The sequence below is a fragment of the Jaculus jaculus genome, chromosome 10 (genome assembly GCF_020740685.1).
Source record: "Jaculus jaculus isolate mJacJac1 chromosome 10, mJacJac1.mat.Y.cur, whole genome shotgun sequence".
NCBI lineage: Eukaryota > Metazoa > Chordata > Mammalia > Rodentia > Dipodidae > Jaculus > Jaculus jaculus.
Window position 1 is genome coordinate 111,843,127 of NC_059111.1, and position 25,809 is coordinate 111,868,935.

General features: G+C 45.5%; 1 protein-coding gene across 3 annotated transcripts in view; it reads right to left on the minus strand.

Annotated features, from left to right (window-relative positions):
* Positions 1-25,809, minus strand: part of Ube3c (ubiquitin protein ligase E3C) — a 104,441-nt gene that overhangs the window by 2,587 nt on the left and 76,045 nt on the right. For 2 of the 3 annotated variants that reach the window (XM_045160374.1, XM_045160375.1), the window contains 4 exons: positions 17,297-17,509; positions 8,633-8,821; positions 8,470-8,536; positions 3,368-3,498 (listed from right to left, as the gene is read on the minus strand). In XM_045160374.1, the coding sequence (XP_045016309.1) occupies positions 3,368-3,498; positions 8,470-8,536; positions 8,633-8,821; positions 17,297-17,509 (600 nt within the window). The remainder of the gene's footprint in view (positions 1-3,367; positions 3,499-8,469; positions 8,537-8,632; positions 8,822-17,296; positions 17,510-25,809) is intronic. The other variant, XR_006639314.1, reaches the window with a different exon arrangement.

Below are 25,809 nucleotides of genomic sequence, written 5' to 3' on the forward strand. Positions count from 1 at the left end.
TCTTTTTCTTTTTTAAAAAAATAATTTAATTTTTTTTTTTTTTTGGTTTTTCGAGGTAGGGTCTCACTCTAGCCCAGGCTGACCTGGAATTCACTATGTAGTCTCAGGGTGGCCTCGAACTCATTGCAATCCTCCTACCTCTGCCTCCCGAGTGCTGGGATTAAAGGCATGCGCCACCATGCCCGGCTTTAACTTAATTTTTTTGAAAAATATTTTATTTATTTGAGAGAGAGAGAGGGAGGAAGGGGGAGGGAAGATAGAGACAGAGAGAATGGGCATGACAGGGCCTCCAGCCACTGCAAACAAACTCCAGATGCATGCACCACCTTGGGCATCGAACCTGGGTCCTTTGGCTCTAGAGGCAAATGCCTTAACTGCTAAGCCATCTCTCCAGCCCCACCTTTTTCCTAAATTTTAAATCTTTATTTATTTGCAAGCAGAGAGCGAGAGAGACAGAGAAAAGAGAGACAGAGAGAGAATGGGCACTGAGTGTCTTTTCTTGTTGCATATGTAGTTTGCAACACTACATGGTTGTCTTCAACAACAGAGCCTGACCATCTAGTTCTGATGGGTAAACAAGGGCACTGGTAATATCCTACTAGTTTTGGGGGCACATCAGGAGCCTCCTTGACCAACAACTCACTGGAGGCATCTTACCCCTGGTACTTGGATTTTCCTGTAACAATCTAGGACTGTTGGGGGCAGCATTCTATACCATGCAGTGTTGAAGACACTCTATGGCATCTACTACCAGGTGGCAGCTTGGGATACATACATATGCACTTGCAGGTGCATGGAGGCCAGGAGAGAATGTCAGGCGTCCTTTCTTGTTTATCTGGGATTTCCTTAAGGTGGAATCTTTCTGAACACTGCACAGTGCGAGCCCTAGAGCCCCCGAGCTTTACTGGTCTCTACTCCCCACATTATTAGGCTACCGGCATGCATGGCCACATCTAGCTGATTACATGGGTTCACAGACATCAACTCAGGTGGTCTCGGGCCCTCAAGCAAGCACTCTCCTGCAGTGAGTCATTTCCCCAACCCTTGAATGTCTTAAGCCCTTGAGGGCTTCTCATAAGACCGAGAGCTTACCAATGAAACTAGACTAGCTGGCCAGCAAGCCGCAGGCATTTCCTGTCTGAAATCCCAGTGCTGAGGTTACAGGTACATGCCACCAGTGGATTTGAATTCAGGTCCTTAGCAAGGTGGATGTTTTCAATGCTGGTACTTTCTGAATCACAGTATATAGCACTTTTTTTTTTTTTTTGAGGTAGGGTCTCACCTTAGCCCAGGCTGACCTGGAATTCACTATGTAGCCTCAGGTGCGCCACCATGCCCAACTTTTTTTAAATGTCTGGATTCTCTCCACTACATGGCATCTATTATCAGCTGACAGGGCTAGCCTAACCTGAACAAAAGAGAAAGACCCTGTCTCAAAAACAAAGTAAACAATAGCCTATCGCATGTCCTGTGCAACCCTGCACTGGAGCCTCACCTGGGAAGACACATTCTAGAGACACACGGCATCACTTCAGCCGCAGTCTGTTGCAGCAGGCTGTACAGCTTTCAGTGTTACCAGAGCTGCCACCCTGGACCTCCAGGGCACACCATGGGTTAGACAGTGTCAATATGCCACGAGCAAATTTCTCTCTCTCTCTCTCTCTCTCTTTTTTTTTTTTTGGTTTTTCGAGGGTCTCACTCTAGTCCAGGCTGACTTGGAACTCACTCTGTAGTCTCAGGGTGTCCTCAAACTCATGGCAATCCTCCTACCTCTGCTTCCTGAGTGCTGGGATTAAAGGCATGCACCACCACATCCAGCTTCTCTTTTCTTTTTAATTTTCTTTTATTTATTTGAGGGGGGTATAGATATATATATATAGAGAGAGAACAGACATGCCAGAACCTTCAGCCACTGTAAATGAACTCCAGATGCGTGTGCTACCTTGTGTATCTGGCTTATGTGGGTCCTGGGGAATCGAACCTGGGTCCTTTGGCTTTATAGACAAGCACGTTAACTGCTAAGCCATCTCTCAAGTATTTCTTTTGTTTATTTTTTTGAAGTAGGGTCTCACTAGGCTCAGGGTATTCTGGAACTCACTTTGTAGTTCCAGATTGGCCTTGAACTCTCGGTGATCCTCTGACCTTTGCCTCAAGTGCTAGGGTTAATGGGATGCTCCACCTACACCCAGCTAAAAATCTCTCTTTCTCTCCCTTTTAATGCCTGGCAAATTTCTCTTTTTTTGAGGCAAACCCAACAAACTGGCCTTTTCTTTCTTTTTTAATGCGTGTGTGAGAGACAGGAACGAGAGAGGAAGAGAGAATTGGCATGTTAGAAGAGCATCCAGCCACTGCAATTGAACTTCAGATGTGTGTGCCCCCTTGTGTGCATGGGTGACCTTGTGCGGCTGCATCTGGCTCAAGTAGGACCTGGAGAGTTGAACTTGAGTCCTTCGGCTTCGCAGACAAGCATCTTAACCTGTAAGCCATCTCTCCAGACCTTCTCTATTTTTTGATCATGTTTTTGCAGTGACTTAAGAGAACATGCCAGAGTTGGGGAGACAGCTCAGTGGTTAAGAGTGCTTGCTGCTTAAGCATGAGGGCCTGAGCCCACTTGAGTTCACTTCCCTAGACTCCACACAATCTGTAACTGTGGGGGTGGGAGGGCAGAGAATAGAGAATCGCTGGGGCTTGTTGACTGAAAACAACAGCAGTTCAGGTTGTGGGAGAGACCTGTTTTATGGAAACACATGGAAGTGACAGAGAAGGAAATGGGAACAAGCAATGTATGATGAACATAGTGACATAGAGCTCATCACCTCTGTTATTCTAGCTGTACATGCCAGTGCACGTAGTTTCCCTCATCACACGGCCCAGGCAGGCCTTGAGCTGTCAGCTTCCTGTCTTGTCCTCCTGAGAGCTGGGTTTATGGAGGCCTACTGCCATATTTGGTGCCGCTACGTGTGAGATTTTCTTATGTATGAATGCCTTTCCATTATTTTACAATAAACATAGGAACTGTCATCAACTGTCTAAGTCATTTATTTTAATTAGTAAGTCAAGTTATGAAATCAACATTAACTCTCAGAAGTAATCAAGGACGGCTAGGCAACATATGCTCGACACAATGACAACCAGGACAAAAGCAGACTTCGGCTCGTCTATGCCAGACAGCATACTGGGGCTGATGATTCCTCAGTTCAGAGGCTGGACACCTGTCTGAACACAGGCTCACCCAGACACGTATCACATGGTGCAAAGCTACCAGACACACTTAGTACTGTAAAAATGCAAAAGAAGGCAATACAGACAGCTGGCAGCAGCTGGTCCTCAGTGTAGCTTGAAAGTCAATGTCAAGAAAGATGTGTACCTTGAACCCCAGGAGAGGGGGTCGAGAGCAGCTTGTAACAAACTTGAGCAACTTGCGCTTTTCTTCATCTGTGAACCCTTCTACAACTCTCCAGAAGATTTTAATGACAGGATGATCTGCAGAATAGCCCCCTACAGCAAAGTAAACAAACGTAGCATTAAAATAGAGACAAAGGAGAGGAGGGATGGCTTAGCAGTGAAGGTGCTTTCCTGCAAAGACAAAGGACCCAGGTTCGATTCCCCAGGACCCAGGTAAGCCAGATGCACAAGGTGGCACATGTATCTGGAGTGTGTTTACAGTGGCTGGAGGCCCTTACACACCCATTCTCTCTCTCTCAAATAAATATATATTTTTTAAATGTTTAGAAAAAGACAAAAACAGGAATGACAGACTTGTCAAAGCCATGCCCACATTTCATGATGCCTGTCACGGTGAGGAGAGGAGCTCAGTGAGAGCCAAACTGGCTCTGGGTGGGTAACAGGTGGTGCAGGCATGCCGAGGGTGTGGATGATAGCCACAGCCAGGTCTCACACTCCTCAGAAACCAACACTGCATGAGCAGACCTAACCAACAGGGGTGGTAAGTGGTCTATTCTGAAAGCTAGAAGGCACTGAGATTTTTATTTCTAGGATAGTTAGGCATCTGGCCAAAGTGATCTTCGTGTCTGTGTTAATTTTACTGCCTTTTCCTCTGATGATAAGGTATAGACCATAGAAGACAACCAGCCCCGTGTGTGATTAGACACTATTCTAAAATGTACTATCTGGTACTTACAGCTTTTAATCTCATTAAGTGCTTCCTAAAGCCTGAAATAATTGCTATATATTGGTCCCTCATTGTTAATACACTACAGAAATAACATCAATAAGATATCTTAAGTGCATTAATCGGCACCAAAATGACCGTGGTAATATTTTAAACCTATTTACTGGAAGAGCTGGGTTCATTAAAGGTATAAGCTTTCTGTGAAGACAGGGTGAGGCAAACAACCCAGGACAACTTCTTGGCAAAGGAAAGGTCAGAATGATGGTGTTTTTTTAAACTTATGACTCCAGAGTGGGGACATGACCTTACACAGTACTTGCCTTTACATGAGACTAGACAAGAGTTCAAGGTTAGAACAACACTAATTACAGGGGAGATGTCATCATACAAATAAATATATATGAGTGTAAACATGTGGCTTTTAGACAATTCTGAGTTTTAAAGCCATCCACACAATTCAACTTGAGGATATTCGCACCCCTCACAAAAACACCCAGCAGGCCCCAAAGACCCCAGCAATGGAACAAACCAGCAGAGCACAGGAACCCAGAGTGGACTTTGTTTTTGTTTTCGAGGGAGGGTCTCACTCTGGCCCAGGCTGACCTGGAATTCACTACGTAGTCTCAGGGTAGCCTTGAACTCACTGTGAGCCTCCTAGCTCTGCCTCCCGATTAAAGGTGTGCACTACCATGCCAGGTTTTAGATCTTTTTTTTGGAGGGGGCAGGGGCTTCGGGTAGGGTTTCACTATGCACTTTCAGGGTGGCCTCGAACTCATGGTGATCCAGGCTGACCTGACCTGGAATTCACTATGTAGTCTCAGAGTGGCCTTCAACTGCCAGCAATCCTCCTACCTCTGCCTCTTGACTGCTAGGATTAAAGGTGTGTGCCACCACGTTTAACTTAAAATAAATAAAATAAATAAAAAAAAGAGAGAAACGTAATGAGAAAAAGGGAGCACGCCACTGCAACTGGACCCTGATGCGCGGGCCAGGCTTTGCAGTCCTCAACAGCAGCACCGCCTCTCCAGCCCCGTCTTTTTATCATGGTAAAATACACAACATAAACAAAACCCACCATGTAAACTAGCATTAAGTGGCAACACAGTAATGAGGTCATGTCCACCTCAGTAGGCAACCATCATTCTCAACTCCAACAGCAACACTCCTCACCTAAATCTACTTTATGAGCCCGAGGCCTTTCATGCCTCTTATAAACAGAACCATCTAGTACCGGTACTGTGGCTTCTTTCATGTAAGCACAATAAAGCTTTTCATCTATGTTGGGGTATGTACACTTGACTCCCTTTTAAGACTCAGTAATATGCATTCACACACATCTGCCTGCCTGTCACTGGCTGAACCACTGGACCCCTGCCATCTCTTGGCTACTACGACTAATGCTACTATGCACCTGGGCACCAAGCAGCTGTTTAAATGCCTGCTTTCACTTCCTGTGACATACCTAGGGACAGAACGGTTCAACTCCATGGCAATTCTGTTCAATGCTTTTACTTGTGCTGTAGGTTTTGCTGAGGCAGGGAGGAACCCACCGTGTGACTCATTAATCCGCACCGAGCCCACACTCAGCTCTTAGAAACCACAAAACCATTTTCTAGTAGTGACTGTCTCATTTCACATAGCAAAGACTTGGGCCTTCAATATACTCGACTCTCAACATCCGTGGTCCTCTAATTTTGCTTAGTTAACTGTCATCCCAGTGAGTGTGAAGTGATCTCAGTGTGTTTTTACTTTTCTACCTCCAAAATGCAGGGATTGCAGGCACAGGTCAGCATCCATGGCTACTTTAATTTTTAAAATTTATTATTTATTAATTTGAGAAGGAAGGAGAGAGGGAGGGAACGAGGGAGGGAGAGAGGGGTAAAATGGGCACAAAAGGGTCTCTTGCTACTGCAAAAGAATTCTAGACATGTGTTACTTTGTGGGTACTAGGGAATTGAACCTAGGTCAGCAGGCTTTGCAAACAAATACTTTTAACCAACAAGGCATCTCTCCAGCACCCTACTTCATTTTCCTAACAGTGGATCTTTTGAAACACAATTTTTATTTTGAGAAGTCCAAATTATCAGTTTTTATTTTGGGAGCCACACTTTTGTTTTTATTATCTAACACAAATACATTAAATCAGTCTCTCTCTCTCTTTGGTTTTTCGATATAGGGTTTCCTCTCTAGCCCAGGTTGACCTAGAATTCACTATGTAGTCTCAGGACAGCCGTGCACTCATGGTGATCTATCTCCCTTTGCCTCCCAAGTGCTGGGATTAAAGGTGTGCACCATCATGTCCAGCTAAACCCTCCCTTTTTAAGACAAGGGTTCACTTTGTAGCTCAGGCTATCCTGGACTCAGACCAGGCAGGCCTTGAACTCATGGCGATTCACCTGCTGGCTCAGCCTCCCGAGTGCTCGGATTACAGGTGTGAGCCATCATGTCCAGCTGGATTTCTTTTCTTTTGAGGCAGGGTCTCATTCTAGCCCGGGCCTACCGAGAACTCCCTCTGTAGCCCAGCAAGGCTTTGAACTCACAACAATCCTCCTACCTCATCCCCACAAGTGCTGGATTACGGGTGTGAGCCACCATACCTGGCTCACCAAGGCTTTCTCCAGCATGTTTTGTTTAGGAGTTTCAGCAGCAGGCTTGTTCCATTTGGAGTGAACAGAGACAGGGCATGAGGTTTTATTCACCCTCAATGGATATTGTTCTAGCGCCACCTCAATGTCTGGGACCTTGCTGGGACACCTCTGACCATGAACACCAGATTTGTTTGTGAACCCGTCCATCCCTGTGCCACTGCACACTATGCAAATTACTATGGCTTTTCTTATGCTTTAAAACAACAACAACAAAATATTTATTTTGTAGGAAAGAAGGGGTTGGAAAATGGGAATGGCAGGCCCTGTAGCTTGTGAGAACAAACACGTGTCATATTGTGCATCTTGGCTTTACATGAGTACTGGGGAACTGAACCTGGGTCCTTTGGCTTTGTAGGCAAGCACCTTACCTGCCGAGCCATCTCTCTAGCCCTTTTATGCATCCCCCCCCTCCCCCAAGGTAGAGTCTTGCTCTAGCATAAGCTGACCTGAAATTCACTATGTTGTCTCAGGGTACCATCGAACTCTCAGCTATCCTCCAACTTCAGCCTCCCAAGTGCTAGGATTATACATTTTTTTGTTTATTTTTATTTACTTATTTGAGAGTGACGGGGGGGGGGAGGGGGAGGGAAAGAGAGGGAGGGAGGGAGAGAGAGAGAGAAAGAGAATATGGGTGCACCAGGGCCTCCAGCCACTGCAAATGAACTCTAGATGCTTGTGCCCCCTTGTGCATCTGGTTACATGGGTCCTGGGGAATCGAACCGTGAACTGGGGTCCTTAGGCTTCACAGGCAAGCACTTAACTGATAAGCCATCTCTGCAGCCCCCAAGTGCTAGAATTAAAAGTGTGTGCCACCATGCCTGACCTCTTTATTTATTTTTGTTTTTTCAAGATAGGGTCTCACTCTATCTCAGGCTGACCAGGAATTCACTATGTAGTCTCTGGGTGGCCTTGAACTCATGGTGATCCTCCTACCCCTGCCTCCTGAGAGCTTGGATTAAAGGCATGTGCCACCACGCCCAGCTCTCTTTTTTTCCTAGTGGTGTGTATGTGTGAGCATGTTTATATGTGTGTGTGGAGGTCAGAGGACGGCTTCAGGTACTGACCCTTATTCTCACCTTGTTTAAGGCAGGGCCTTGGTAGCCTGTAAGCTTCCGGGATTCTCCTGTCTGTCTTCCTTCTTACCACAAGCACACTGGGGTTACAGATGCTGAAGTTACAAGCATCTGGTGAGTTCTGAGGCACTGAACTCTGGTCGCCAGGTTTGTGCAGCAAGTGTTAACCATGGAGCTATGGCCCCAGCCCAGCCTTTGGTTAGTTTTTCTCTTGGGGGTGAAGTGGCTCAGACTGTACTGTACTGCACTGTATTTACTGGAGAAGAAACCCAGGACCTTACACTTGCTAGTGCACTCTTTTACTGCAGAGTGGCACTGCTGCCTACCACGGCTTTAAAAAGCACAAGACTGGAAGCAACCAAAGGATCGCAGTAGACTGAAGAAGACAGGGCGCCATGGAGATGCAGATGCAGAAGTCTGTGGAAACGGGGCAGGGGCTTCTGCTCGTGTCTGATGATGACCCTCCCAGTGACTGAGGACAGTGTGTGTGTGTGTGGGGGTGGGTGGGGGGGAGCAGGAATGGCAGATGAAAGACGTTCCCTGGTAGGGCCCTTCTATAGCACTCCAGCCACTGATGACTTCTTGGGAGAACATGCCCAAACACGGCTTGACATACCTGAGTAGTTTGTAAAGGACTTTAGGTCCTCCAGACTTATGGGAACTTGTGCACCAGAAATTAGTACCTAAAAAAAAGTTTGGATTGTAAAATTTGAGAGAGAGTTTAAGAAAGCATCTTATTTCCTAAGAACTGTATTCCCAAGAGTCAGCAGGCAGGGCACCTGAATCTCTTGCTGGTCAAACATTCGGAGCCACTCCAGGCTGACGACGTTGGCAAGGCCCTGTCGAAAAGCCAGACAGTGAGGGCGGATCTGCTTGTTCAGCCGGTAGTCAGCTACCAAGTGGATGTAGGCGATGCGGTTGGCCCCGGTGACAGGGATGTCTTTCCCTCCAAACTTCAGTTCAACTACCTGTAAACATACAGCACAGGATTCTGAAGGTGTGCCACCCGTGACCATAAAGAATCACAGCAGCACCACCAGGGCGCACATCAACCCGCAGGCTGCAGGTGAGCCTCAGAGGGAAGACGGCACCTGCTTCTGCCTTAAGCTCATTCACCACCCTGCCTTGTCCACGGGGCTCAGGGCTCCGCCATGACACAGCTGTGGCAACTTCATCTTAAAAGATTAGGAGTCTTAAGGCCAAAAGACCTTTTTTTCTTTTGGTTTTTCGAGGTAGGGTCTCATTCAAGCCCAGGCTGACCTGGAATTTACTATGGAGTCTCAAGGTGGCCTTGAACGTACAGAGATCCTCCCACCTCTGACTCCCGAGTGCTGGGATTAAAAGCGTGCACCACCACGCCTGGCTCAAAAGACCATTTTGATCCAGGAGAACGAAGGGACTCATTCTGGAGAACATAAAACCTCAGACTGCAGGAAAATGATGCTCTTACCTCACACTTCCCTGAGATTGTGATGCAAGGACAGTGGGGTATGAGAGGTAAATGATCAGCCGTTCTGTCAAAGGTACAAGCAAAGCGAACATGGAGAGCCCTCCCCTGTGTTTTTCTAGGCATACTGGCATGCCTACAGTCTCCGCTCTCGAAAGGCTACAGCAAAGAAGAAGCCTGGTCTACACAGAGTTCCTGCCTTAAGAAAAAGGTTTTTCTTTCAGAACACAGCAGCACTCACAGCTTGTAAGTCTAGAACTAATATGGGAAAATGTTCTGTGAGCATCACTGTCAAAAGTACTGCAATCAAAATGTAGTTCTCACTTCCAACAGCAGATCGGGGCATTTGCTCCATCCACCTTGCAGTGTTGACTCTGTGACCACGTGACTCATATGTACATAGCAACAGTCACTGTAGATGGGAAGCACTCTTAGGGGAGTACTTGTAAATTCCTTGCTCTGTAGTCCTTAAAAAACAAAAACCTTTGCAACCCTGGGTTAGATGAGGATAAATATAAAAATAAAATAAAATAAAATAAAAATGTATGGGGCTATACATCTATAATCCTGGAGGCAGGAAGATCATGAGTTCAGGGCGAGAGCAGACTATATAGTGAGCAGTGTCTGGGGGAAGATGAAGAGGGAGACCCACGATAAACAAGTCAACATTATTTTTGGTACTTCCATTACCACAGACACTTATGGACACCAAGTGAGAGTCTGCAATGGGCTCTGTGCGCTTGGGAAGCAGGTGAGCTTTGGCTATAGAAATGTTTATACTTAAGATAACATTACCACTTTCCTACTAAATTTTATTTTGTACATGTATGTGATAGGAGTTGAAATGGATGGCCCCAGACTCAGGCTTGAAATTTGAGGCTCCAGTGGACGGAGCCTTACTGGGGAAGAGGAGCACTGGGGGGAGATCTGAGTCTAGCCCTACTAGGCATGTTCAGAGCACTTCAAGCCCTGAAGCCTGTTTGCTTGCTGTAGTTGTTTCTCTCTGCTTGGGTCTATGGGGGGTAAACCCCTTCTTCCCATAAGCCGTATTTGGTTGGATGTTCCAGAAGTGGAGAGCTGACTGCAACATGTGTGTCCAGGGGCCTATGTGCCAGAGCACGTGTGGAGGTCATCACTGACCACATTGACTAAGACAGGGTCTCTTGCTAATAGCTGAGGACATAAGGCATATAAGCCTGGAAGCTTCCAGGGACTCTCATTTCTCTGCCTCCCATCTCGCCATAGGCACCCTGGCATGAGACCCCAGGCTTTACCGGCATTCTGGGGCTCTGAACTCAGGTTGTCACACTCTGCTCGGCAAGTGCTTTTACCTACACAGCCATGTCTTCATCCTGTCTACTTTTTTTTTTTTTTTTTTTGGTTTTTCAAGGTAGGGTTTCACTCTAGCCCAGGCTTACCTAGGATTCACTATGGAGTCTCAGGGTGGCCTTGAACTCACTGCGATCCTCCTACCTCTGCCTCTGAGAGTGCTGGGATTAAAGGCCTGCGCCACCATGCGCGGCCCATCTACTTTCTATTTAAGGGTCTTGCTCTAGCCCAGGGTGACCTGGCATTCACTCTGTAGTCTCCGAATGGCCTCGAACTCAGCGATCCTCCTACCTCTGTCTCTGGGTGAATGCTGGAATTATTAAAGGCATGCACCACCACGCCTGGCCCGTCTACTTTCTTTCTTTCTTTTTTTTTTGGTTTTTCGAGGTAGGGTCTCACTCTAGCCCAGGCTGACCTGGAATTTACTATCATCTACTTTCTTTTCAAAGCCTTTAGTCCTAAATTTTTATGTCACCATCCTACTCAGAGAGTACTATGCCACTGTGCAGTACACTTATGCCCAGTGTTTCACTATTTTACATCAACAGTATTTCTGTGTGAGCCGAGGGGCTTTACTTAAATCACCCACGCCTAGTGGACACAGGGAAACCCCTCCTGCAGGCTCTCATAGTTATGGAGCTTTAAACTTGAGGGCTGTACTTGTCTGATTCACCTCTTTCAGCACTTCACATTTTAAGTGACTCAATCTTTCTTGCTAATTCACTTTCTCAATTTGGGAACCATCAAATCACACAATGGGCTTTCAAACCATGTCTTTGGGCTGAGTGAGGACTGTTCATTACCTTAATTCCTCTGCTTGTACCCAGCTGACAGTCCATCCGTTAGCCAGGCCTCTTGAGGCTGGCTATCACACTGCCATATAGAAAGCAACAGCCCCTCCTTTAAGTGGATGAAGGCAGGTGACAGATGATGGTGTGCTGTGTCATTTGAAGATAAAGGAGCAGCCAAGTTTTCAGTTAAGGGAACTTCCAAGGCCAGTAATTATCCTGCCTAATCAGACAAAAGTGGCATTTCTAGTAACTTTAAGAAAAACCTTATACTATCTTCCAATCAAAAATGCTCTGTCTCCCAGCACTCAGGAGGAAGAGACAGGTGGATCTCTGTGAACTTGAGGCCTGCCTGAGAATACATAGTGAATGCTAGGCTAGTGTAACATAGTGTTAGGGGTTCAGGAAAGTCCTTGAATTTCAAACCCTGGGTTGTTTCTTTTTTTTAAAAAAAAAATTTAATCAAAGAACTGAGTAAAAAAGAAGTCTGAGAAGGATAATTGGAAAGGTACCCACGAGGCTAGAGATCCCATGTGGGGAGCTGGAGGGAATATAGGAGCCCATGTGAAGACTAAGGGCTAGGGGCCCTTCTGGCTGGAACCATCCCAGGCCCAGCTGAGGGAAAAACTCACCTACAGCTGGAAGTTCCCTCCTAGTCAGAGAGCCTGCCCTCCCCTTGCAAAGGTATTTATAACCTTATGGTGGTGGGTTGTCTTCCAGCTCAGGTAAGCCACAGAGACAGGTGATTGGTTAGGGCTAGGAGCTGTCTCAGGAAGAGGTAAGCCTTGGGACCAAGTTCCCGGGGCAGAACTTGACCAAACACAATGTGTAAATCCTATAAAGGATCTCAAACCCAGGAAGGGTCCTGGTTGTGGAAAAAAAAAAACAAAAAACAAAAACCAAAAAACAGGTCTAGGAAACTAGACGAGATAAGAAGTCAGACCATCTGAGGTCAATTTCAGGTCAACCTGGGCTAGAATAAGATCCTACCTCAAAAAAACACCCCTCCCAAAAGATAGTCAACTATTGTAGAACACTAGACATCCTCTAAGAATGTTTCTGTCCTAAGATATCGAAAGAGAACAAAGGTGCTAGAGAGATGGTTTAGAGGTTAAGGCACTTGCTTGCAAAGGCAAAGAACCTAAGGTTCGGTTCTCCAGGACCCACATAAGTGAGATGAACAAGGTGGCACATGTGTCCGGAATTCAGTTGCAGTGGCTGGAGGACCTGGAGTGCCCATTCTCTCTCTTTCCCCCCCCAAAAAAGAGAGAGAGAGAGAGAGAGAGAGAGAGAGAACAAGATGGGCTGAGGATATGGCTCAGTTGGCACAGTGCTTAACATGCATAAAGCTCTAGACCACATTTCTAGCATGCACAAATTGCGTGACATGGTACAGGTGTAATTCTAGCATTCAGAAAGTGGAGGTAAAAAAGATCAGAAACTAGTACACGTGAGCCTGACGTAGACGATCACTGTGAGCTCAAGACCAGTCTTGAACTACATAGTGAGTTACAGGTCAGTCTGGCCTAGAGTGACATCCTACCTCACCCACCACCCATTTTTTAAAAAATCCTCTCAAGCTAAACATTTATGTATATTTAAAAGTCACTCAAACATGTGCTACAATTCCAGGTTTGAAGGGCAGTTCAGATTCACCTTTAAATATTGAACTAGAGGGTGGTATACACTGCTCAGTGGAGGGGTTGATAGCATGCATGAAGCCCTGGGTTCCATCTTTAGCAGTGCAGTAAGTAAATAATCGTAAGGGAAGCCAGGCGTGGTGGCGCACACCTTTAATCCCAGCAGAGGTAGGGGGACTGATGTGAGTTCGAGGCTACCCTGAGACTACGTAGTGAATTCCAGTTCAGCCTACCTCGAAAAATCAAGGACAAACAAACAAACAAAAAGCCCACAACTTTCTACTTATCTAGTAGTACTTATTGTCAAAGATGTAGCCAAATATTGTGATTATCTAACACTTTTTTGTTTTCCTTACTTCTTTTATAAATTTCAAGTTTTTAGTTAGCATACAGTGATTTAGGTATCAATTCTCCTGAAATTTTCAAATACCATTTGTGTTAGTTTACTCTAATTCCTCATCTCCCCAAGTTCCATCTCTCCTTTTCCCCTTCCCTTCAAACACCTCCCCTGTAATTCCCTTTCATAGCAATATCTCTTGTGCATATATATCATATTTTTAGTTACCCTTCCTCTGTGGATAAACATCTAGGCTAATTTAATTTCCTTGCTGTATTGACTAGAGAAGGAATAAATATGTATATGCAAGTTTCCATGTTGGTTTTTAAATTTTTTAAATTTTTGCTTTTTGAGGTAGGGTCTCACTCTAGCCCAGGCTGACCTTGAATTCACTATGTAGTCTCAGGGTGGCCTTGAACTCATGGGGCGATCCTCCTACCTCTGCCTCCCAAGTGCTGGGATTAAAGGCGTGCACCAACACGCCCGGCCTTTTTTTTATTTTTATAAAATGGTTTTACGAGGAAGTGTTTCATTCTAGTCCAGTCTGACCTGGAATTCACTATGTGATATCAGGGTGACCTCAAACTCACAGCGATCCTCCTACCTCTGCCTCCCAAATGCTGGAAGTATCCATATTATAGGACATAGATTCCTTTGTGTATATGCCCAGGAGTGGTACAGCTAAGTGTGAACTAAAGTTCCCAGAAAAGCTCTGAATCTGCTACACCTAGTTCCAGCAAGGCAGAATGGACTCATAAAGCTACAGTGGTCAGAGATATGGAATGTTACAAGACCAAAGCCTCTTTACCCTAGGCTAGCTTTAGCCTCTCAACAGCCATTATCACCCACCTGACTACATACACGTGACCACCAGTTAGTTGATCAAGGACAACTTTTTGGAATGTACTGACAGAGGTAGGGTCTCACTCTAGCTCAGACTGACCTGGAATTCACTAGGTAGTCTCAGGGTGGCCTGGAACTCATGGGGATTCTCCTCCTACCCATGCATCCTGAGTGCTGGGATTAAAGGCATGTGCCACCACACCTGGCTTTTTTAAAAAGATTTTATTTTTATTTATTAGAGACAGAAAGAGGGAGGGAGAGAATGAGAATGAACAGGCATTCCAGGGACTCTAGCCACTGCAAACAAACTCCAGACACATGTACCACCTTGTGCATCTGGCTTACGTGGGACCTGGAGAATCAAACCTGGGCCCTTAGGCTTTGCAGGCAAGCACCTTAACTGCTAAGCCACCTCTCTAGCCCTGCTCACTCCAGTAGAGATGGAATCATAGCTTTGTGCATGCTAGGCAAGAAACCTTCCAAATGAACTACATCTCTAACTTGTGAGGCAGAGGTAGGAAGACAGGATACGTTTGAGGCCACCCTGAGACTACATAGTGAATTCTATATCAGCCTGGGCTAGAGTAAGACCCTATCTCAAAATAAAAGCACCCACATATTTTTGGGGTCCTATGCAATGCTGTGAAATATACTCCATTATATTTAAGTTATTCTAATCTCTGCCAGTATTTATCATTTCAAAGCAACCCCCCCCCCAAAAACCCTCCTACACTTGAAATATAGTTATTTTCTACCACTGCCCTACTGTGTGAAAGCACACCAGAAATTCTCACACCTGGTTAATGCTGTTAACTTTTAAGTCAGGCTACATTGGTAACCTTTGAAAGCCTAAGTTAGAAACTAGTAATAGAAATTTAGAAAAACAAAGTTTAAAGACAAAGGTATTTTTGTAGTAGGAATCCAACTACTGGAATCAGAAATGATTACTGGGTTACATCAAGATAAGCAGGGGGGCTGTAGAGATGGCTTAGCCATTACGGTGCTTGCCTGTGAAGCCTAAGTGCCCAGGTCCAACTCCCCGTTACCTACATAAGCCAGATGTACAAGAAGAGCATGTATCTGGAGTATGTTTGCAGTGGCTAGAGGCCCTGGCATGCCTATTCTATCTACCTCTTTCTCACTCTAAATAATATATATATTTTGTTTTTTGAGGAATTCACTATGGGGGTCTCAGGGTGTCCTCAAACTCACAGTAATCCTACCTCCTGAGGGCTGGGATTAAAGGTGTGTGCCACCATGCCCAGCTAATAAAATATATATATATATATTTTTTTTTAAAGATAAGCAGGGTAAGCTTAGGACTGAATTTACAGGTACACTTACCCAGCAAGTGCAAGGTCCTAGATATGGTCTCTAGCACATAGTATTACAGATAACATGGAATTAAGCTATATTAAAAAACTTCTTGAGGGCTGGAGAAATGGCTCAGTAGTTAAGGAATTTGCCTGCAAAGCCAAAGGACCCCTGTTCCATTCTCCAGGACCCAGACAGCCAGATGCACAAGGTGGCACATACATCTGGAGTTCGTTTGCAGAGGCTGGAGGCCCTGGCGTGCCATTCTCTCTCTCAAATAAATAAAACATACTAAAGTAGTTAGTTTTCTTAAAACAATAAGAACAGGGCTGGAGAGATGGCTTAACAGATAAGCACTTTCCTGTGAAGCCTAAAGAGCCCAGTTTGAGGCTCAATTCCCCAGGACCCACATTAGCCAGATGCACAAGGGGGCACACATGTCTGGAGTTCGTTTGCAGTGGCTGGAGGCCCTGGTGCGGTCTGCCTCTTTCTCTGTCACTTTCAAATAAATAAAAATAAACAAAACATTCAAAAAAATAAGAACAGAAAGTTTCTTGGGCTGAAGAGATGGCTTAGTGGTTAAGGCACTTGCCTGCAAAGCCAAAGGACCCAGGTTCGATTTTCCAGGACCTACATAAGGCAATGCACAAAATGGTATATACATCTAGAGTTCATTTGCAGTGGTTAGAAGCCCTGGCATGCCCATTCTCTTCTTGGTATTAAATCAAAATTTTAAAAAATCTAAAAACAGCCGGGCATGGTGGCGCACGCCTTTAATCCCAGCACTCAGGAGGCAGAGGTAGGACGATTGCCGTGAGTTCGAGGCCACCCTGAGATTCCATAGTGAATTCCAGGTCAGCCTGGGCTAGAGTGAGACCCTACCTTAAAAAAACAAACAAACAAACAAACAAACAAACAAAACCAAAAACAAAACCCACCTCTTTGAATGACCTGGGTGTGGTGGTGCATGCCTTTAATCCCAACATTTGGGAGGCAGGGGCAGGAAGATCACTATGAGTTTGAGCCCAGCTTGGGACCACATAGTGAGTTCCAGGCTAGCCTGGGCTAAAGTGAGACCTTAACTCAAAAAAAAAAAAAAAAAAACAAAAAACAAAAAACAAACCATCAACCAACCTCTGTCAGCCTCTGGAGTGCTGGGATTACAGTCACTCACACTGTGCATTATTTAAACAGCTTTATAAATTCTGGGACCACCTAAACATACAGTGCAGCAAACAGATCAAAATGCAGTAGTACATAGGGGAAGCAGAAAGTGACCATGTTTCTTTCTAGGCTGAAGATAGTATTGTACAGTGGGATAGCTACACAACTCTATGAATACACTGACTCCAGGAGGGCAGACTTCATGCTTAACGAAGTCCACCGATGAGGCGGCTAGCAGCTTGACTCTTTAACACAAGCCCTTCTTAACAAAGAACATAGGGGCCATAGGTGAACTTTCACTGAAAGGTGATGACCACAGAGATACCTGTAAATGGAGAACTGGCCACTGGCAGGAAGGGATGGCAGTCACTCTCCACAGCAAGAGTAAGACAAGCCCCAGCTGGCTTCAGCACAGCTGAAGGGTAGTCCCCACAGGGAAGGGCTGCTGAGCCATCACCGCACAAGTGCAGCCTGGGCTACGGCTGCTAGCTCCCAGCATGGGATTTCTCTACGTGTGATGTACAAACCTCAGACAATGTAAAATGGACCCAGTGCCACAGTGATGACAACAGGTGGCTCACCTGGGCCTCACCCAGGTCATTGTTCACCACGGTGAAGTTCAGCCCCAGCTCCTCCACGTCCTCCTCATAGCTCTTGAGGAACAACAGATTCCTGTAGACCTCAGGGTCCAGGGAGGCCAGGTGGTGGATGTCCACATCTGCACTAGTTCCCAGCAACTTGGACAGGAAAAAGCCTGCGAAGGGCAGCTCCACCAACATGTTTTCATACAGGGCCTTCAGAGAGACAGAGGATGACAGCGGTTAACAGTTATGGTTTCCCTCCTACTTCCTACAAAACCAACACACAGGCTGGATCTAACAGTTAGCCTAAGAAGCAGACAGTGACAAGTAATGTGGACTTGTCACATGCCAGGCCAATGCCAACACTGCAGATGTCAATACACAAAGGGAGTTTTGAAGACCAAGCTTCATGCTCCAGAAGAAGTTGGCAAGCATTTTCCACAGAGCCAGTCTTAAGTGCTTTAGGATTCCCAAGTACACCAGGTTCCTGCGGCTCCACAACATGGTCATGTTAGACTTAAACCACACCATAGAAGTGAAGCACAGCTCTCAGGGTGGCAGCTTAGATCAGTGTGCTGGCAGAGACAACCTCCCTGCCTCCCCAGCTCCTGGAACCCTTGCTGTCAGTGACACTAAGCACTAGGTCTTGGGAGCTCTTCTAATCTCATGAACTCATTTCGACTTGACTTCATAAAACATTTCCAAATGAGGCTATGTTCCTAGGTAAGTGGTACCATGACCTAGGCAGAGCTCTCTGGAGGTTGAAAGTCATGCCACCTCTGTCAAGGCTTCTATAGTGCACGGATGAGGATGGCTGAGTCCAAATGAGGTATCCATGTCCTTTTCACAAGCTAAAGATTCTATTCTCAGCACTTGGGAGACTGGGGTAATGGGAGACTGGGGTAGGAGGAAAACAAGTTAAAGATTGAGGTAAATAAAGTTTAAAGTTAAAGCCTTTTACTTATTTGCAAGGGGGCGGGGGCGGGAGAGGGAGAGAGGGAATGAGAATGAGTCAGCATACCAGGGCAAACAAACTGCAGACATATGCATCACTTTATGCATCTGGCTTTACATGGTAATAGGGAATTAACCTGGCCCATCAGGTCTTGCAAACTAATGTTCTACCCACTGAATCATCTTTCTAACCCCTGGTCTTGCTTTATACACGAAACCTCTACTTAAAAAATATACTGGTGGTGGCGCATGCCTTTAATCCCAGCACTTGGGAGGCAGAGGTAGGAGGATCGCCATGAGTTCAAGGCCACCCTGCGACTCCATAGTAAATTCCACGTCAGCCTGGGCTAGAGTGAGACCCTACTTCGAAAAAACAAAGAATAAAAAGAAATATACTCGGGGGTGTGTGGGGGGGGACTGGAGGGATGGCGTATCAGTTAAGGAGTTAGCCTGCGAAGCCCAAGGATGCAGGTTTGCTTCCCTAGGACCAATGTAAGCCAGATGCATATGGTAGCTCATGCATCTGGAGTTCGTTTGCAACAGCTTGAGGCTCTGGTGCACCCATTTTCTCCCTTTCTCTCAAATAAACACACACACACAATACTGTGGTGGAGAGATGACTCAGTGTTTTTTTTTTTATTTTTTATTTATTTATTTTTTTTATTTATTTGAGAGCAACAGACAGAGAGAGAAAGAGACAGATGAGAGAGAGAGAATGGGCACACCAGGGCCTCCAGCCCCTGCAAACGAACTCCAGATGCGTGCGCCTCCTTGTGCATCTAGCTAACGCGGGTCCTGGGGAATTGAGCCTCGAACTGGGGTCCTTAGGCTTCACAGGCAAGCGCTTAACTGCTAAACCATCTCTCTAGCCCCGACTCAGTGGTTTTAAGTGCTTGCTTATAAAGCCTCAAGGCCCAGGTTTGATACCCCAGTACCCATGTAAAGTATATGCAATTAGTTTGTAGTGGCAAAGAAATTTATTCACAAAGAAAAAGTCTGTGAATAACTGAAACTATTTTCTTAAAAAATACTGATATATTGCTGAAAACCCCACATGCTTGGGCTACAAAGTCACTAAGAAATCAAACTGGAAAAGGTACACTGCATGTAGCCCTATGGGAGAGAGAAGTCATTAGTGGAGATAAACAACAGTGGACATTGCAAGCTTCAAGTCTGGCCAGCTGTGCCAAAGGAGCAAATGGGTACAATAGTGGCATGTCTGTTATGGGGGAAACCAATAGCTCATTAGTTGGACTGGAGGCCCTCTTCAGAGGAGGGAAGATATGCCTGGTACTGAAAACCTAGTCAAAAGCTTATGATGTGGGAGGTCATGAGTCCTAGGGGTGCATGCCTGCTAGTGTCTGGCTAAGTGTGTATATTATGCCAACCCAACTGTCTGGTAAGCACTTTTCTTAGCATTCATACCCAGGTATTAATGCTACTCTCACTTTTGTAAGAGAAACTTTTCAAATGGCAGTGGCCTCTGGGATGATTCAAAAGACACTACAGTGCTAAGAAGTGACAGGTGACAGAGGAGCGCTCAGCACTGAAACATCTCTATCACATCTTCCAAGGCTCAGGGTTTATTGCAGAAGAGATGGCAGAAAGAATATAAGAGCCAAAGGAAGGGTAGGACTGCTTACAATGCAATCTTCCAGACACAAAATGGCCTGGATATCCATGACCTCTCAATGCCGGGTACTACTTATACAAGACCCTCATAACAGTAGAAAAATACATAACATCAAAATAGAGAATAATTGGGCTGAAGAGATGGCTTTGCGGTTAAGCACTTTCCTGTGAAAGACCCTGGTTCAAGTTTCGATTCCCTAGGACCCACGTAAACCAGATGCACAAGGGGGTGCAAGCATCTGGAGTTCGTTCACAGTGGCTGGAGGCCCTGGAATGCCCATTTTCTCTCTTTCTGCTTCTTGGCCTATCGCTCTCAAATAAATAAATAAAATAAAAATTAGAGACTAAGTGGGGGGGAGGAGAAGATATGGTGGAGAGTAGATTTGGGAAGGGGAGGGAATTATCATGGTTTATTTATTGTCTATAATTATGGAAGTTGTCAATAAAAAAGTTAATACTACTGATAAATAAATAAAAAGGATTGGAGAGATGGCTTAGCAGTTAAGGCACTTGCCTGCAAAGCCTAGGGACCAAGGTTTATTTTTTGAGGTAGGGTCTCACTCTGGTCCATGCTGACCTGGAATTATGTTGTCTCAGGGTGGCCTTGAACTCACAGAAATCCTCCTAGCTCTGCCTCCCGAGTGCAACAAAGATGTTCTTATTAAATTATTTTTATTCATTTATTTGACAGGGAGGGAGGGAGGGGGGAAACAGAGAGTGGGATTAAAGGCGTGTGCCTCCACATCTGGCTAGGACCAAGATTTGATCCCTAGAACCCACGTAAGCCAGATGCATATGATGGCACATGCACCTGGAGTTTGTCTGTAGTGACTAGAGGCCCTGGTGTACCCATTCTCTTTCTGTTTCTCTCATAAATAAATAAGTAAAATAGAAGTAGGAGGATTGCTGAGTGTTTGAGGCCACCATAGTATCTACACAATTAATTCCAGTTCAGCCTGGGCTACAGCGAGACTCTAACCAGAAAAACCAAAATAAATAAATAAAAAATACTACTTATGTTTCAAGGTTATTTATTTATTTTTGTATCTTTGTGTTTATGTGTGTGTGTGTGTGTGAGAGAGAGAGAGAGAGAGAGAGCGAGAGAGAGAGAGAGACAGACAGAATTGGTGCAACAGGTCCAGAGATTCCCCAGCTGAGGTGGGAAGTAAAATTACGTAAGGTCTCCAACCTCAGGCCAAAGGTTCACATCACATGGTAAACAGTCCAGTGAACCACAGCTGTAAGTGAAATAAGGAATAAGAAATGTCACAGAAATGTGCTGTGACATTTTCAAAAGCCTCTTGTGTTTCGCTGGCAGTAAACCTTTTAATCTCGGTCAGGTTTGCAAGCAGCCTCACTGCCGCCCGACGCTCGGCGGGCACAGGCGCGGTGTGGAGCAGGCGTCCTTCACTCGTGTCCCTGCACCTGGGTGGACATCCTGCTCCCTTACTGAGTGATTCCTAGGCAGGCACAGAAGTCTGAATCCCTCCAGAAATGCTTCTATTAGAATGTGTCTTACCTGATCTGCCGTATTGCCCTCCTATCTCCCAGGTCTTCGGGAAGCCTGGGCCTGGTTGACAGTAAGGAATCCCGTAGCAGAGAAGTCATGGCCTTTCTCATGATGGAGGTAGCACTGGGACCCTTGCCCAAGGCGGCACCAACGCCACCTTATCCATTGCTGTGCTCAGCTGCATCTGTGCTGGGCGTTAACCGTGGGCCCACATGGCTCTCCTATACCCCACAGCTTAGAGGCCCAAGCACTGCTGCCCCTCCGGCAATGCCCAAACACCACAACTTCCTCTGTGGGCTTGCACGTCAGCAACCTCTCTTCTGACTGAGACCGTATCCCTCACACTCAGGTGAGACCCGAGAGTCCAAATACACAGGCCTGTGTGGACTGACAGAGAAAGGAGGCCCTCTGCTCCTGCGGGAGCAGGTCCTTCCCTGAGCATGGTCCCTGCACAGCCACAACACACAAGTCATCTGCTTCACACTGCATGCCATGAAGTCTCTCTCCTTCAAGTACACACTACGAACCTACACACGGAGTGTGCTCAGATATCCCAGGTGTGCAATTTACAGACCCCAGCTGAGAAGAATGAAGATACTACAAAGTGAGTGGGAACATTTCCTCGAAGCTAAACAGTTTTCAAGTCAGTGGCATCTTTCTCTTGGCCAAGGCTGCCCTCTAGGAAGTCCTGGGGAGGAGGGGGACATCCCTGTATTTTATACCAGATTGGAAGAATATGAGATTTCCCAATTCATTCTGGAAATATGGTAACACAAACCTTTTTAAAATTTTTTCAAAAACTTTTTTGAGGTAGAGTCTCACTCCAGCCCAGGCCGACTTGAAACTCACTTTGTAGTTCCAGACTGGCCTCAAACTCAGAGGCTCTCCTACCTCTGCCTCCAAAGTGAGTGCTGGGATTAAAGGCATGCACCATCACATCTGGCAACACAGACTTTTTTTTCTCCCATTTTTCAGGTGCATGCACCATCTTGTGCATCTTGCTTACATGGATACTGGGGAACAGAACCATGGTTCTTAGGCTTCGTAGGTAAGTGCTTTTTATGCTGAGCCATCTCTCCAGCCCAACAGACTTTTTTTTTGATTTTCTGAGGTAGGGTCTCACTCTAGTTCAGGATGATCTGGAATTCAATTCATTATGTAGTCTCAGGGTGGCCCTGAACTCATAGCAATCCTCCTACCTCTGCCTCCCAAGTGCTGGGATTAAAGGTGTGCACCACTACGTCCGGCAACATAGACGTTCTTTTTAAATTATTTTTATTCATTTATTTGACGGGGGGTGGGGGGGGGGAGAGAAAGGGCACACCAGGGCCTTCAGTCACTGCAAACGATCTCCAGATGCATGTACCTCCTTGTATATCCGGCTAACATGGGTCCTGGGGAATTGAACCTGGGTCATTTTGCTTTGCAGGCAAACACCGTAACCACTAAGCTATCCGTCCAGCCCAGCACAGACGTTCGTAACGAGAGAGTGATACACTGTGATGCCCACTGAGCATCAACTGGTGGCATACACGAGGAGGTACTCCAGAAAGCCAGAGCAGGCTTCAAGGTACAAGCAATGCATACAGACACCACCACCACTACTACACCATGAAAGAGGAGTTCAAAGCCAGGGGAGCATTTTGCATAAAGCCCATGACGGATCCCAGGTGTTGAGGAAATGCCTCATTTGTACAGTGGACTTTAACATCAGCTGAAGTATAAATCATCCAGTGCTCGATAGGGAAGGTCACTGTTTGCCATTTCTGCATCAGTAACAATGAACCACAGAAATACGTAGATCAAGGCTACCTGAATTTTAAGCAGAAATCCCACTGTGACTCATAAAATGTAAATGCATAGGTATAATTTTTTACACAAGGCAGGTTTAAACCTTTAGAGCATTTAATATACAAGCACTAATAAATGATAGCACTAAAAACTATGACTGCATCAGCTAAATGGATTATAAATTAAATTTCCATAATGTATGCAACTGAGACAAATGTAAGCATAAATCAAACTATTTTCTAAACACAGGTTAATTATACAACTTTAAAACTGCCTATTTTTTATGCAAAAATAATCCACTTAGCATTTTCCAGCCTGCTGCCCCATACTTGTTCCTAGAAGCGTATCAATAACTACCTGTCAGAGAAAAGCCGCAAGAGGTGTGTGGAAAAGCCTGTCGTGTTTTCCAGCTGCCTGTCCTTTGTGAGTGTTTATAGCTAGAAATTGTGCCAAAATGATGTGAAATAAAAAGGATTAATTATAGTAGAAGCCTTTTAATATAAGTGAGTGCAGTCGCAATGTAATTAATGCAAATGTGGCTCTATCAGGAGAATAAATGTGAGCCACAGCACCGGCCACTTCTGTTTGCTGCCAAATAACTTCAGTAATTTACTACATTAAGAATCAATAAAAAAAATAATGCTTTTCAAATGCATCTCTATCAATCTTCAGGTAGTTCTAAAGTGAACATTTATAACTTAATCTAAAAACTATAGGGGATGATGTCTTGCTTTAAAGCCATACTAATTGAACAAGCAGATAACTTTAATTATTTCCTATCACAGTAACCACAGTTTGGAAACAAAAAAGAAATCGGTGAGATAAGAGTTTCTATTCAGAGTAACATACTCTAACAAGAACAAGCCACTGGACTGGTCAGTGAGGGTCTGGCACCCCAAGATCCTGCTTGGTAGGACATATTTTGACACAGGCAGGAGTTCACACACAAACAACGGTACTATCCATTTAATAAATATTTATTAAGTGGTGACTGTATGCCAAGCACCATTTTACACAGTGGGATTCTGCATCAATGTATCTCTTGCTAGTCATCTGTTCTTTACTTACCCTTCCTGGTACATACAATTATACCTACCATCAAGACTCACTTCAATTTCACCCACCTGGCCTGTTGTTCGTTAGCCCTCTCCTGACTAATATTTGAGCCTGGAAGCGCCACTGTCTCTTTTCGCCTTTCTCCCTTCTGGCTGGCTCTTTCTCTCAGGTCTGCACTCAAGAACTCTCTTCACTAAGCAGCCCAGGCTTCAGGGTGGACTTCTGTGGTAATCCCAGTACCCTCAGCTTGCCTGTACCCAGTTCACTACCCCCACTTAAAAAATGGAAAGGGCGGCGAGGGGAAAAGACAAGAGAGGGGGTAAGGAAAGGAGACAATACTCCTGATGCATGTGCCACTTTGCACATTTGTCTTTACATAGGTACTAGGGAACTGAACCGGGGTCATTAGGCTTTGCAGGCAAGCACCTTAAATGTTGAGCTATTTCTCTAGCCTCTAAACCCATTTGTGGTGGTTTGATTTAGGTGTCCGCCATAAACTTAGCTGTTCTGAATGCTAGGTTCCCAGCTGATGAAGATTTGGGAGTTAACCCCTGCTGGAGACAGTGTATTGTTGGGGGGGTGGGCTTATGGGTATTAAAGCCAGTGTCCCCTTGCCAGTGTTCGGCACATTCTCCTGTTGCTGTTGTCACTTGATGTTGGGTGATGTCCACCCTCTGCTCATGTCATTGCTTTCCTTGTCATCATGGAGCACTTGGTTGGGTGATTCCTGCCAGCAATGCAAACCTGACTGCAACAGTAATGTTGTTACTGTGAGTGGGGTCATTTGCTGCTAGACACCTGACTGTGTCGCTTTGGCCTTTTGGAGCCTTTTTTCAAGAGGAATATAGATGAATTTGAAAGCTTGGCCTAAGAGACACCTTGCAATGCTCTAAGTGCAGCTTGATGGATTATTTTAGTCACAGTTGCAAGACCTAAAAGCAGTAAGAACTATGGACTGTGAGGTTTGGCTTATGAGGGTGAAAAGGAGCTTTGTCTGGACTGGGCTAGAAGCAGTTTGTGTGATAGACTTACTGTTATGCCCAAGCCCTGAAAACTTATGCAGGGTTTCAATGTGTAGAAATGGACTGGTGTGTGCAGAGGGATATGGCACAGAAAAAAAATCTTTGGGCCAAAACTGCTGCCTGTTCAGCTGCAACTGTATGAGAGATTACTACCATTGAGATTTGACCAGCTGAACTACATTCAAACAACAGAAAGAATGCAGTTTTTGAAGAGGTCTGAATGCTGAAGGAGTGTTCTGTTCTTCAAAGTCAGCTTTATTCCCCCTGGATTAACAAACTGGCACCCCACCTGGTATTATGGAGTATAAGAAATACAGGAAAGAGAGGGTCATTGAGTTTTCAACATGGTCTTGGGCAACGGGCAATGTGAAACAGGCTTGCTGGATGCCAGGATGAACCATGGATTGCAGTGGAGATGCTGGGACCACGAGATGGCAGCTAAAAACAAATGCCAGCTCTAGATGAAGTTTCTCAGGACTGTGAGTAGCCTAGCTGGAGGGGCAGAACTGGAACTCCTGAGACATGTTGCTGTTTAGAATTGTCAGACT